Source organism: Myotis myotis, unplaced genomic scaffold, assembly GCF_014108235.1.
Source record: "Myotis myotis isolate mMyoMyo1 unplaced genomic scaffold, mMyoMyo1.p scaffold_m19_p_7, whole genome shotgun sequence".
NCBI classification, from domain to species: domain Eukaryota; kingdom Metazoa; phylum Chordata; class Mammalia; order Chiroptera; family Vespertilionidae; genus Myotis; species Myotis myotis.
In genome coordinates, this window is record NW_023416379.1 from 78,713,222 (window position 1) to 78,727,603 (window position 14,382).

Consider the following 14,382-nt stretch of genomic DNA (forward strand, 5'->3'; position numbering starts at 1 on the left):
ATATCACTACCTATGCAGTTAATATTCTATTAGATCTCTTTTGTAATATTGTACTCATTCCCCATTGGATTTTATCAAACCTATGATAAAACATATCATTCTGAAGACATTGATGTGTTGAACTACTTCTGTTTTGCAAAGAATACTCATGTCTTGAAGAATTACAGATATTTAAGTCAAGCTTTATGTAAACTGGAACTAGCCTGGACAGCTTAAATTAACTTCTGGCCAAACAGTAGCAAAGATTGTTTAGTTGCATAGTCTATATTTGCAGTTGGTAGTTTACGTGATCTAATGCCATGCTATGCTTAAATTTTTTTTTCAGATGTTACCTTTTCTAGTTTTGTGAAGAGTTGCTATAGCAATGACCTAGATGTATGCATTCTGCCCAATGCAGAGAACACTGGAATCATTCATCCCATAACAGCAGAGAGGACCAAAATGCTAAAGATCAAAGATAAAAACAAGTTCTACTTTCCTCCTTTACAAACCAGGTACCAGTTTTAGTATTTATAACCCCTATCCATGAAGTATAAAATCATTAATGGAAATAAAAAGAAACCCTTCTGAAAAGTATGCTAGATGAATTGCATGCCCCCCATTCTTTATGCCTCCCATGTCCAAGGGCTTTGCTACATGGTTTTTGCAGTGTCTCTCACCAAAGAGCAGAGGCTGTTTCTCTCTCTTGAATCTGGGTTCAGCCATGTGACTTTCTCTGGCTAATAAAAGTGTAGACGTGATGCAGGGCAATTGATATTGTTTTGTCTTTATTAGAGATATTTCTTTGGGATAGTTTCAATCACTGGAAAAAAATTTCCCTAATTCTTGTATATTCTATAGAGTATGGTGTCACTAGTCTTCAGAAGGAACCTTAGGAGCCCTTGTGCAGGGACTGGTGGGGAGAAGGAAATCATGTCTGATGACAAGAACCCATGAGTTGAATAATGTGGCTTAGATAGATACTGGTGCTCAGACCAGGTGTAACCACTATTCTGGACCATAGGATCTGAGAGTTTCATTCAGGAATCTGAAAACTTGATAAGGCACTATTTTTGCCATAAAAGGGAGCAGGAAAATTGGGACCAGGGAAAATGGGCTACTTTTCTTCCCCGTAACATTGGGATAAACTCCTATAGTTGGAAGACAAGAATCAAGAAAAATTACCCTAATTGGAAAGTTTATGTTTTTGGCCCAATATCTGTCTCTTTAAGATGCCCATTCCTGAGCTACTTTTGGTACCTAAACATTAGGTATGTAATTTGGGTTGTCTTGTCATTTCTCTTCTATTGTACAATTTTCCTTATGTTCATGTAAACCTATGGGATGAAAGAATTATAAAGCTTAATAATACTAGCATCTGATTCTTTGTACTATTAGTACTTAACACATGGTTAGCAGGCAAATATTTGACACTAGTACTGATGGTACTGAAAAGTATTAGACCAGGAGAAATAAAATAAGTTTTCTAAATTTCAGTGTTATAATGGTCTACTATTTGTTTATATAACCTCCTAAGGTTATATGACTCTAAATTCTGAAAGTATAGGAACCATGCCTGTATTTATCACCATTATACCCCCCAACCTGTAAAATTGGTAGGTTTTCAATAGATATTTGTTAAGTGACAATATCTATTTTTACCTTGTTTGCATACGGCATAAATATAATTGAAATTTATAATGATAATCTTATAATATTGCAAGGTACCAAAGTTCCATAAAAAATGCTTACATTATTTTCAGTAGGTATTAAAATTAGGAGTATTTTATTGTATCTTACTGCTTAGAAAAATTACAATCTATTTAAAGATGATATATCCAGAGTATTTGGATAATAATAATGCCTTTCTTCTTGACCATATAACTGAGAAGTAATATTTTCTATAGAGTTTTATTTAATATCTATGTACCACATTACTACTAATAAATTCCTTTTTCATCAGATCAGTAATTTCAATATATTTTCGTTTTTGTTGCTCATGAAATGAGAGTTGCTTTCTGTCTGTCTTTACAGGGAAGATTTAGGAACACTGGTCTGCCCTGAATCCGTTTGTGAAAGTCCAAAAAAATATCTCTTTAAGGATCTCGATGGGAGAGCCCTGGGTCTACCTCCACCGGTTTCTGTGTTTCCTAAAACTGAGGCAGAATGGACTGGATCCTTCTTCAACACAGGTTGGTTATAAAGGAGCTCGATGCCTCCAGTAGGGGGCGCATGCATGAAGGAGCTGGTTTGGCTGTGTTGTCTACTGACAGTGGTCTGCAAACTCATTAGTCAACAGAGCCAAAAATCAACAGTACAACGATTGAAATTTCTTTTGAGAGCCAAATTTTTTAAACTTAAACTATATAGGTAGGTACATTGTTATGAACTTAATTAGGGTACTCCTAAGGCTTAGGAAGAGCCACACTCAAGGGGCCAAAAAGCTGCATGTAGCTCGCGAGCTGCAGTTTGCCGACTCTAGTCAGGAAACCAAATCTCCTGCAGAGGAAATGAATTCTGGAGTTGGAGCCTGTGCTAATCTGCTGCTCAACTCACCTGTAGCAAAGGAATGTTGAGTGACTAAGAGATGTGATCACTGTGTGGCCTCCATGACGTTGCCAAAGGTGTACCTATGTCAAAGGTACAGATTCCCAACACCAACTCTGTGCACAGGTGAGAACAATACTCTCACTAGCTTGGTCACCCGGGCCTGAAGCATCGTCCTCAGTGCTCAGAGCTTTGCAGTGTCAGCCACAGAACCAGCAACTCTGGCTTCTGATTGTATCTTTCTCTATCACCAGAACTTAAGGGCTCTCAATCTGGAGAGGGTGGTGGAGTAGATGGCATGCAGTTTGCCTTCTTTTTCCCCATTTTTGTAATTGTCCCTGGGAGGTGTGTGTGTGTGTGTGTGTGTGTGTGTGTGTGTGTTGGGGGGGGGGGGGCGGTGTTGGGGGAGGGAGGCCAAGCTGTGATCAAAATTCCTTCTTCTTGCTTATACAAGCAAAACCCACTTACCTATCAGTTTTATAGCTGGACCCCTAGAGAGATCATTGCCCTCCTTACTTCCACAAACAATGAGACTGGGTTTTCTTTTCAGTTCAGGTGGAACCTGCTGCAGGTAAATCTAAAAAATTTTCCCTGTGTTTTTTCCCCCCCTGCTTCAGTGGTTGATGCTTCAGACTTCTAGTCTTTCTTCCCTTTTTAAATTTCTGAATGTGTGAATGTTCCAGAACTACATCCTCAGATCCGTTTTATTTTCTCTTCCTAATCATTAAGCCCAAGGTTGAAATACCACTTAGTGCTGAAGACTTCCAATTTACATCTCCAGCCAGACTCAATCCTGGACTTTAGTCTGGTATATCCAACTCCATTGGAAAGTATAACTGACATCTCAGACTTAACATGCCCTAAATGGAACTCTTCATCTCTGCCCCATCCATGTCCTGCTTCTTGCCTAGCTAACTCTACTTCAGTAATTGGTACTATCCAGAAACAATCATTTATTCTTTTTTTTTTTTTCAGAACCCAAATTCTCCTACTTCTAACCATCATCATCTCCCACCTGACAAGGGGAATAACCTTCTAACTAGTCTTCTTTCTTATGCTCCTGTACCCTATACAGGTCTTTTTGTCAATGATAGCCAGAGTGATCTTTCAACTTTCCAATGTTTTTTCTATCCCCCTCAGAATGAAATCCACACTACAAGCTGTGTAGTATCTGGCTCCTGCCCATCCCTCTCACTTCACTTTCTGTGACATCCTTTTTACTTATCATTGTCTTGTTTTTTCTTTCACATGGTAAACTTATACCTACCTCAAGGCCTTTGCATTGGCTATTGTGCCAGAAAAATCCTGTTCTCACTTTGCAGAGCTGGCTCCTTCCTTTCAAATGATAACCCCACAGAGAAGCCATCTCTGACCACCCTATCGAAAACAAATGTTCCTCCATTATTCTCTAGCCCTACTTGTTTTTGTCAGAGTCCCATTACTTGAAATTATATTATACATATACCTGCCTACTTGTGGATTTACTGTTTGCCATTTTAGAGTACAAACTTCATGAGGGCAAGAATTTTGTTCTGTTTACTATTACATATTGGGGGAGATGCTCAACAAATGTCAGTTGATGAACTGATCAAGTGAATGAATTATTGATAACCAAGGAAACTATTAATGCCGTTTTCCCCATATCATTTAAGAACATACAGAAGAAACTGAGGCCTCCAGGTCATTGGTTTAAGGATTTATGTATAATATAGAATCCTGGAACCAAGAAGTGTCCAGGTATCTCTTTACTTGTTTTCACTTTTCTTCTATTTGAACTACTACCACTTTATAGCACTTGCCTTTTAGAAAAGTTTTACATAAGTCATTAATTACCATGCAGTTTCATGCCTCAACACTGTTTAATAGTTTTCTCAAAAATTTTCATAGGTTGAAGGCTTATCTTTGCAACAGAGTGAAAAGCTGTGAGGATTATAGTGTAGGATTTAGAAAGTCATTACTGAGTGCATGAAGCATGCTGGGTAAATATTCATTTTGATATGTTGGTTATGTCTGTTGAATATAACCAGCAAATACATATTGCACAGAAGAATGAAATTCAGGGAAACCATCCATATTGAGAAAGTATGTGTAGAATAGTAAATGGGAAAAAAGATAGGAAGCTAGTTTCCCATTTACCACTAGTCCTATTCAAATAGCTTTCTTAACAAAATAATTTATTGATTTGAGAGAGAGAGAGAGAGAGAGAGAGAGAGAGAGAGAGAGAGAGAGAGATAGGTTTGCTGTTCCATTTACTTAGGTATTCATTGGTTGCTTCTTGTATGTGTCCTGACCAGGGATCGAACCCAAACTTTGGCATTTGGGATGATGCTCCAGACAACTGAGCTAACTGGCCAGAGCTTCAAATAGCTTCTGTAGTAAGTTGTCTTATTAGTTTTAAAAATCATCCCCCTGTTACAGGTGTTATGCAATCGAGAAAACATTCTTTTATACTTTAAAATAAGTACATGAATAACTGTGAGTTTTTCCTAAACTTGGAGGTTTTGGTGAGGAGCCCCTTTCTGTGAAATCAGTATCAAGGGATACATGCTCCAGAGTATTTAGTGAAAATTAAATTTCACAGAAGAATGAGGACTGAAGAGAGTGTCTTCAGTTGCCTCCGAAGCAGACCCTGATACAAGGCTTAGATTCCAAGTGGTTTACATGGGGGTGAACTCAGGAAAGCAGGGAAGGGGGAAATGAGCCAGGGAAAGGACTGAGGTCATTCAGGGATGTGTTGTCAAACTGGTTACCACTCTGGACAGCTGGAGCTCAAGTTTGGCGGGGAACTTCAGGAGACCAAGGGAACATGACCCAAAGTATCCCAGCTAAGTCCTGATGAAGCTAAGGTAGTTATACCTCAAATCTCTATTTATTTCTGGCTGAGGGGTGCTATTGGGGTCATTAACTCCCTAGTCCTCTGGCTTTTGCTGAACACAGGCCAATTGTGCTCTTTCCCATGGCCAGAAAAGTCCCTTCTCAAAAGGGAGCCATCGTTTTGTAGCAGCGGTCTTTTATCTGTGAAGGTGAGTGCCAAAGCCTTTTGGGTGGAGCTCTTAAATATCTGTCCAATCCTCCATGTGTGAATAATAATGTTCTTGATGAAATCTTAGGTAGTTGCTAATGATGTAATTGTGTAGTTGCGATGTAACTACACTATTTAGGCACCAACATGCTCTTGCTCCTGGTTACAATGCTGTGTGTTTTATTTCCATTAGTCTCTGTGTTGGATGTGAAACACGATTCAATGATGGTAAAACCCCAGCATGCATTGTACTATTGCATACCATTTACTATCAATGTGTGGACAAGCATGAGCATGTGTGTGGGTGGCTGAATGTATAGAGGGAGGTATATATGACTGACTACCCTAAACTCCTGATGTTTAAAGCTTTATAACATTTTAAATGAGGTTGCTATAGGTTCCAACTGCGTGGATTCCCACAGTAGAATCTGCTGTTCACTAAAAATAAAATCTGTGTCCTCTTGCAAGGAAGGAGACAGCCCATAGTAAGTGGTGCCTTCCGCGAGCGAACAGAATGTAATGTTTTCCTTCAACTCCCAAATAGGAAGAAACCCCTCCTTCCCTAATTAAAGTCCATTTTTATTTTTTAAACCATTCTCTACTATACTGCTTTCCTGTTCATAATCTGATGGATGAGAAAAGTACAAAGTTAATCTCAAGAGCATGAATATCTATTTTGTATTTTCCTCTTTCAAGACAAGCATCTATGATCTTCTATAAAACAGCAAGAGCAGTGCAGCAAAGATGAAAATGAGGGCCACGGGAACCAGCGCTCACTTTTATTCCACATGGCACTGCCTTTCTCAGTTTTATTGGCAGCTTGAAATCTATTGCCTTTGAGGTTTAGTTTTAACTTTAAAAAAACACACACAGATTTTATTTGCACATATAAGTTCACATTGCAAAACTACCCACTCAGACAGATAGCCACAGGTCCCTCATATTGTCATATTCTCCAGCATCAGGAGCAAAAATTACCCATGTGGGTCAGCTCTGAGGAATGCTGTGCCAGTGGGCTTTTTATCTGTGCAATGCAGGGTGTGTAGCCAGGGGAAAGTGAGCTGCTAATTTTGGTTTGTACTTATCTGTAAGTTAGCATTTGCAGCCAACTTTGAAACATGCGTGACAAAGAGTGCAAGGCAGCTAATCCCAAGCAGATCCTCTGAGAACCATTTGCATTTTATTCCAGAAAGGATTTAGTTTTATTATGGAGGCATCTGATCATCTGAAAATCCAAAATCATTTCGAAAAACAAAGTCTTGAAATTCATATCCCATTTATGTAAGACGAGATAGATATCAAAGCTTTCCACTTTGCTTCTCACTCATTTCCTGTCAGTCTCAGACAACAAATAGGTAGCATCACCTCTCAGACCAGTTCATACATGTGGCACACTGAACTGGAAAAAAAATCAGGGCTTTAGTTTCTATGGCATTTGACAATTTCTCAGACGTGATGAGGATGGTAGAGGGAGATGAACTGAGCGTGTTTAGTGTGCTAAGCACTGAAGCCGGCATTTTCACTTATTCAGCGAATGCATGTTGACCACTCTACCTGCACCTTTGTAAGGATGGAGCTGTCGTTGTGAACAAGGCAACGTTCCTGCTTTCATCAAACTTAGGTTCGAGTAAACTTATGAACAAATAAATGAAAGTATTCCAATACTGATGAGAGTTATAAAAAAGTGAAATAGGGTTAGAGAGGTAGATTGAGGGTGTGTGTGTGTGTGTGTGTGTGTGTGTGTGTGTGTGTGTGTTTGTGTGTGTGTGTGTGTGTAAGGAAGTTGCTATTTGAAATAGAGTTACATTTCCAATGAGCCTGAAGGAGGAGTGAGGAGTCACACTGCTCTGAGTGGAGGGAGGGGCCTTCTAGGGAGAAGGACCAGGACACTGACCTGAATGGCCTTAATGTGTCCGAGGGGTGGGTGGGGAGGAGATCGGTGCCACTGGTAAGTAGTGAGTGAGAATGAGAACAATTGGAGCTAGCTAGGAGCTAGGCCAGAGCCCTTTAATAAGATGGTGATAGAGGGTTTTAAGAAAGGTGGTCATAGGATTTTATTCACTCTTTGAAAAGACAGGCTGCTGTGGGGTGAATGGATAACAGGTGGGAGCAGGACTGGGAGCAGGCAGTGCATGAGGAAGCTGAAGTTAAGGGGGCCTAAAAGTTGCATTACCCTATGCGTGGTCCTGTGCTGGCTCATGAACTCTTGCACCGGTTCACAGGGAGATAATTACAGAAAGCTGTCACATAGGTCACTTAGAAACACAACAATCTGACAGTAGTTTTATATCTGATGAATCTAAAAAATAAATCTTGGGCTTTTATTTTGTATGTCTAATTTGTCTGATAAGTTATACTGTATTTTTAAAAGTATTGGTCCACAAAGGACTGGAAATTTTAAAACAAACAAACAAAACCAAGCCCAAACCTCTGTCTCCTGCCAAACTTTCTCCAGTTGAGGAGATGCGTTTCATGTCCTAAGGAAAGTGTCTCCAAAGCTGGCTTATCACCTAGGGCATTAAACATGCATGCCCATGTTGAGGGGGTTTTGAGTCAATAGGTGTTTGTGAGGCCCAAGCCTTTGTGTTTGCGCGCGCGCACACCCCCCCCCCACACACACACACCCTCCCCAAGTGATTCCACTGTGAGAAGGTTTCAGAATCACTACTATAGTGTTATAGGCTGCCTTTGCAGTAATAGGCTGGATGTTAAGAAGACAATTAATACTTTTAATTAATATAAAAAATGGGCAGTTTCAATTTCTCATGAAAAAACAAGAATAGCTTTCTCTGCCAAATACCAACAGACATAAACATACTTGCTTATATACACACTGGGTATATTTCCAAAAGGGAAAAGAACATTAACCAAACACACACACACGGAAAAAAACACCAACCTTTTCTTAAACATAGATTATTTTTCCTGGTATTGGAGTTGAGTGACCTCAGAATGCCATTTTCATACACATCACCGGATAAAAATGGGTACCATGCTAAGTTTATTTTTTTAATTCTACATTGAATCATTATATTAAAAACTGAAATTCATGATAAGCTTTTCCCACACTTGCCTTGACGTCCTTCCCAGCAAAGTGCCCGGGTCTGACCTGCGGGCAGGTGAGTTTCTCATTCTTTACTGTGAGAGGGGAAGAAACATTTTTCAAATTGTGTTACTTCTTGGTCGCCTCCTGAGAAAGAAAGTTGTAAACCATAGTGGAGACCTTAAAAGTGACTGGCCTCAAATCAAAAATAAAAGATTAGGTGGATAAAAAAGAAAATAAAGCTGGCATTTGACTGTCAGCTCGGAGAGTGATGAAGAGGTTTCCAGCTGAATAATGGGAAAGCTCAGTAATGTGGAGACAGACGTAGGCTCGGCGGCTTCACAGACAGTGGCCGGCATTTTCTCTACTTTTGTTGCTAGAACTTGAAATGTGTCTTTTCTTTAAGCTTTCTAGGCTTCTCGTTCCTCCCATTTGTCCTGGGAATGACAGCAAGATGGTATTATAAAATGGGGAGAAGGGAGAGGGAGGGAGGAATGAGAGGACAGAATGGAGAGAGGGAACGGTTGTTAGGAAATTTGTCTGCAAATATCTGTGCTCGCCGAGGCCTTTTTCTTCTAGCTAGAGGGGGAAATACCATTCTCTTTTCCCAAGCAATTATAGGCCCCAAAGATTGAAACTTGGTATATAGCTCTTTAATCTCAGCAGATATTTATGGTTAAACATTAGACTTTTAGGATTCCAGATGTCAGGGTATTAAAATATAAAGGCACAGTGGCGTCTTAGAAAATATTAGAATCTTTGGAATATGTGGCTGCAGGGATTCTTATCCCAAGCAGAGGAGGACAAAGCTCTCAGTGATACTTTGCAAGACCCAAAGAGCACCTTTCCTTCACCTTATACTCTCCCTTCCCGTGACTTGCCTAGTCTCCAGGCAGTGAACGGCATAACCATTTCTAATTGCATTTCAAAATAGTCCATGCTGTGCACTGGAATGGTTTTTCATGTGCTATTTTTAAAGGGTGTTGCAGAAAGGCATATGATCCATGGGAATGATTTCCTTTTTCTCTTTATTCAGTCTAGGCATTTTATCCTTGAGATTGTCTTGCTCCTCGAGTCTTCCATGAACAAATAATACCTGTTAACTGTCACCATGTTTCTGACTCTATGCTAAGACCTTCAGATGAATTATCTCATGTAATTTAATGCCATCAACAGGATCTATCTTATTAAATAGATAGTCCCTCCACCTGTAGTTGTGGAAACTGATGTAGAGACATTAGGTCACTTGCCCAAGTCATACAACTAATTAATAGGAGAGTCAGGACTGACTCTGTGTTTTTATCACTATCTCATATTATACACAGCCCCTTCCTTCTAGGATTTCTTCCTTCTTTCTGTGCATCCTCCAATATCACGTCTGTAGATCTATCAGCTTTTATCAAACAGAAAGTCCTGTCTACACAGAACAAAGCAAAATGTGCAATTATTCCAGCAATTATCCCTCCCAACTAGCAATAGTAACAGTTACCATGTATCCAGCAGATTCCATGTGCCAGGCATTGTGGTAAGTGGTTTATAACATTCCCATTTATCCTTTCAACAACCTTAACATGTAGGGATTGTTATTCCTTTTCAGCATCTAAAGAAATAGGGATTTAGGATAGTTAACTCATTTTTCATGGTCCCACGGCTAGAATGTGCAGAACCAAGATTTATTATCTATATTTGTCTGACTCCAAAGTCTGGGCTTGCAACCACTTCTAGATGATTATCATCTTGTGGCCTGAGTCATGGTGGGGTGCTATACTGAGATATATTTAACTGGGTAACTTACATATTTCCATTTTACACGGTAGCAAATCGAATTTTTAGTTAAAAATAACTGTCAATTATTGTAACATTTTTGAAAGGCAATGTAATAACATCCACAAAAAGGCCATATATATGACCATTTTTCATGTACAGACTAGTCCCTGTCACATCCAAGAAAAACATTGCCAGTGTTCACCACTGGAGGTTGTGTGATGACAGCTCATAGGGTGGTATGAGCTTTGGTCATCAGACCAAAATTTTATTATAGTAATTTTTCTGTAGCTTCTTTTTCCCTCAGTGAGTTCATGTAGTTTTTTTGTTTCTGTTTTCCTATTTAGACAAATATTTATTGAGTGCCCAGTGAGAGCAAAGCACTACTTTCTGTTGGTGTATCATAAAGGGGCATCAAGGTAGGTAAGAAACCCTTCCCACCCTCACGCAGGGGGGCAGGAGGGCCAGGCTACGTGACAGAAAAGTAGTTGTTATAAAATTGGCACAAAGTACATTGGAGAGATCACATAGTTGGGGATATAGACAAGGGCTTTAAGAAGGAAATAGAATTTTCCATTAGCCTAGACCATTGGTTAAAGCTTCAAAAGACATATAAGAAAGAGGGAAGGAAAAGAGTTGTATTTAGAAGCAGCAGGCACAGGGCTGTCCTCTGTGTGACAATACAGAAGCCTCGCCCACACACAGGGAGTTGGGTCTCTGCCTCTTTATGCCCTTGTTTTACCATCACTCAATTCTATTATAACCCATCTCATGCTCTACTGACATCATTCTACAAGCCCTGACTTCTCATCAGACTGTGCATTCCTTGAAGACAAAAATCTTTAAAGTTTTAGTATAATCCCTGGAACATAAGGCATGTTTAGTAAATATTTGTTGAATGAGGGATTAAATGAATAAACGAATACTGGTAAATGAATGAAAATTTTAAAAATTCAAATTTAGTTTGCCAATCAACTGTTTCACAAAGTAAATATTATAGATTTACTTAATGTAACATTTTTTTGTAGCATTTGAAAAGAATGTTTCATATTCATTAATCTCAGGTGATTGTTCATGGCCAAATACATTTTTGAAAACTCTGTTGCCATTTTGGAGATTCGGCAGGTGCATTAAAATATTAAAGGTTCTGATAAGTCCTGCAATTAAATTTTTAAAATAATATTTAAATTTGTGTTATGCAGTATTTCTTAAACTTTTTAACTAAAGAATACTTGTTCACATTACACATTAGTGGTCCTTGGAATTAGTGTAATTTTCAGAATGAATTTTGGGAAATATTCATATTAGTTGGTAGGAATATATGCCAGCTGAAAAAAAAATCTTACGGTATTTTTAATTTGGATGGTTCCCTGAAGGCTAATATGTTCCACTTCCCATTCAATGTATGGATGACCTCTACCTTTACTTTTCCCCAGGAAGTGGACATCTACTTTCTTAAAAGGCTTCCTAGTATATTTAGAATAATTTTACTTTTTATGATCTTCTTTCTATGATATCCACACAGTGAGCTTGTTTTTCTTCTAATATGACACATTTTAAGTCTAATTGTTTCCACATTACAACCTTTTCCATATTTAAGGATAATAAAACAACAATCTCAATAACATGTGGGGAAATTGTTCTCAAAAACTGTTCTCGAAGGTCACTTGATGGAGCCTCTTGGCATCAGGCAACCATCTAATGGCCTATACTTGTGACTCAGAAATTATCTTCAAGATTTCAGTTGAGTGAATAAATGAAACAGTAAAACACACAGTAAAAAGGAAAAGACTCTGCCTTGTACCTGTCTGCCATCCTGATCTTTAATACCACTGTTCAGAGGGATCAACTGGGAAGTTACCATTTTAGAAAGTCATCTATATGTGTTATTATTTTAATAAGAATAATGATAGTAAAATCCATTTATGTAACAAATGGGAATCCTGAAAAATGAGTTGGTTATTATGTAAAGCATGTCAAGAAAAGAGAGACAGAGGAAAATAAATTTTCCTATATCTGGAAGCCAATCTTTCAACTACAGAATTAGGGTCTCCCTGTAGGACCCAGTTCCAATTTGCTTAGGTCCCTCTCAGGAGAAATATTAATAAAAATTGAATAGATGTTCCTGAGAGTAATTGCCATGGAGAAAGGGAGTCAAAGTTGAATTTTTAAATGCGGCTGAGGGTAATAACCTCTCCCCTTTTGGGTGAGGTTGGCAAGATGCACCTTTCCTTGAGCAGAGCCCCGGTGGAAACCAGCCTATCTCTACACCTAGGCTATGTTCTCTCTTTCTGCTTAAAAACTTTAGACTCTAAAGTTTAGAGGCAAAGGAGCAGACCCTAGAGCAGTGATGGCAAACCTATGACACGTGTGTCAGAGGTGACATGCGAACTCATTTTTTTGGTTGATTTTTCTTTGTTAAATGGCACTTAAATATATAAAATAAATATCAAAACTATAAGTCTTTGTTTTACTATGGTTGCAAATAGCAAAAAATTTCTATATGTGACACGGCACCAGAGTTAAGTTAGGGTTTTTCAAAATGCTGACATGCCGAGCTCAAAGGGTTCGCCATCACTGCCCTAGAGCTATAAAAGACATAATGCATATAAAATACTTAGCTCCATACCTGGCTCAGGATAAGTGATGAGTGAAATACTACTGAACACTAGTTTGTTGCCCCCACTTCTCATGGGTCTGGCTGGGATAATTTGAGCATCATATCTGAGCTGGTTCTTGTATTAGTTTTGCTGCCATAACAAATTTAGTAGCTTAAACAACATCCATGTATTATCTCACAGTTCTGCAGGTTAGAAGTTTAGTATACTAGGGTGGTTTCAATGCTTTGTGTGCCCCAAGGCCATATTTAGGATGTGGACAGGACTGCATTCATTTCTGAAGTCTTCAGGATGAATTCGCATCCAATCTCACTTTTTTATTTTATTTTTTTCTGAATTCAGTTCCATGTGACTGTAGGACTGAGGTCCCCATTCCCTTGCTTGTTGTAGGCTGGGGGTCATGCTCAGCTTCTAGGACTTATGGCCCCCTTCATCTTCAAAGCCAGCAACCTAGATTGTGTCCCTAGATTGTGTCAAAGAACCTCTCCTGCCTTCTCTTCCACTGCATCTGCTTTTTAAAGGTTTATAGTATTAGATTGGGCCCACTCCGATAATCTCCCCACTTTAAGACCTATAACCTTGATCACATCTGCAAAGCCCTTTGCCATATTCACATGTTCAGGATTAGGGTATGGACATCTTTGGGAGGTTAATCATCCTACCACACTCCTTTGTAAGGCCTAAGTTTTAGTTGCAGAAGGTGAGAGGATATGGAATAAGAAATACTAACTTGGAATACTGATGCTATTACTGAAAGATTTCTTCTCTCACAGGAAGCAAGCTAGACTGTTTATCTTGTTTCAGAGTTAGTGTAGAAATGAGGAGGGTTCCATGTCTACTCTGTAGGCTGGACATCAGGTTTTGATGGAAAATTATCAGTATGACCTGGTTTATGTGATGTGATTATGTAACATTATGAATCTTAACCTGATTTTGGTCTTATTTTTGTTAAAGTTGAAGCAGAAAAATACCTTATTTTGATATGCAATGAAATATATACTTTACTACATATACAGGGTGAGACAAACATAGGTTTATAGTTGTTCATATGGAAAACAATACAATAATTAATAAATAATAATACAATAATAAACTCTGTATTTCATGTACTCATCACTGTAAACCTACACTGTATTTTAAATATGATTGTGTACTGTGTGCTACCTTTGATATATTTACCTGCTATGCTAGTGCTTCTGAATATGGCCAGCATTTGCTTCATGCACCAATCTCCCTTGAGTTCCATGTAACAGCATTTAGGCATTAGGAAGTCTTGGATACCCAGTGCCTGATGATGCTCAGTGACACCAATGTGAACTCCTATAATAAAGGAAAGCAGCTCATTTCCCCTGGCCTCACAGACACCTCGTTGGCCTCCCCAAATAGCTGAGTATGAGCTTGCAGAAGCT

The 14,382-nt window shown here is 38.8% G+C and overlaps 1 protein-coding gene across 4 annotated transcripts in view; it reads left to right on the forward strand.

The window, feature by feature from the left end:
* PKHD1 (PKHD1 ciliary IPT domain containing fibrocystin/polyductin) overlaps positions 1 to 14,382 on the forward strand; it is a 401,585-nt gene that overhangs the window by 291,552 nt on the left and 95,651 nt on the right. For all 4 annotated transcript variants that reach the window (XM_036317771.1, XM_036317772.1, XM_036317773.1 and 1 more), the window contains 2 exons: positions 326 to 494; positions 2,014 to 2,171. In XM_036317771.1, coding sequence (XP_036173664.1) covers positions 326 to 494; positions 2,014 to 2,171 — 327 coding nt within the window. The remainder of the gene's footprint in view (positions 1 to 325; positions 495 to 2,013; positions 2,172 to 14,382) is intronic.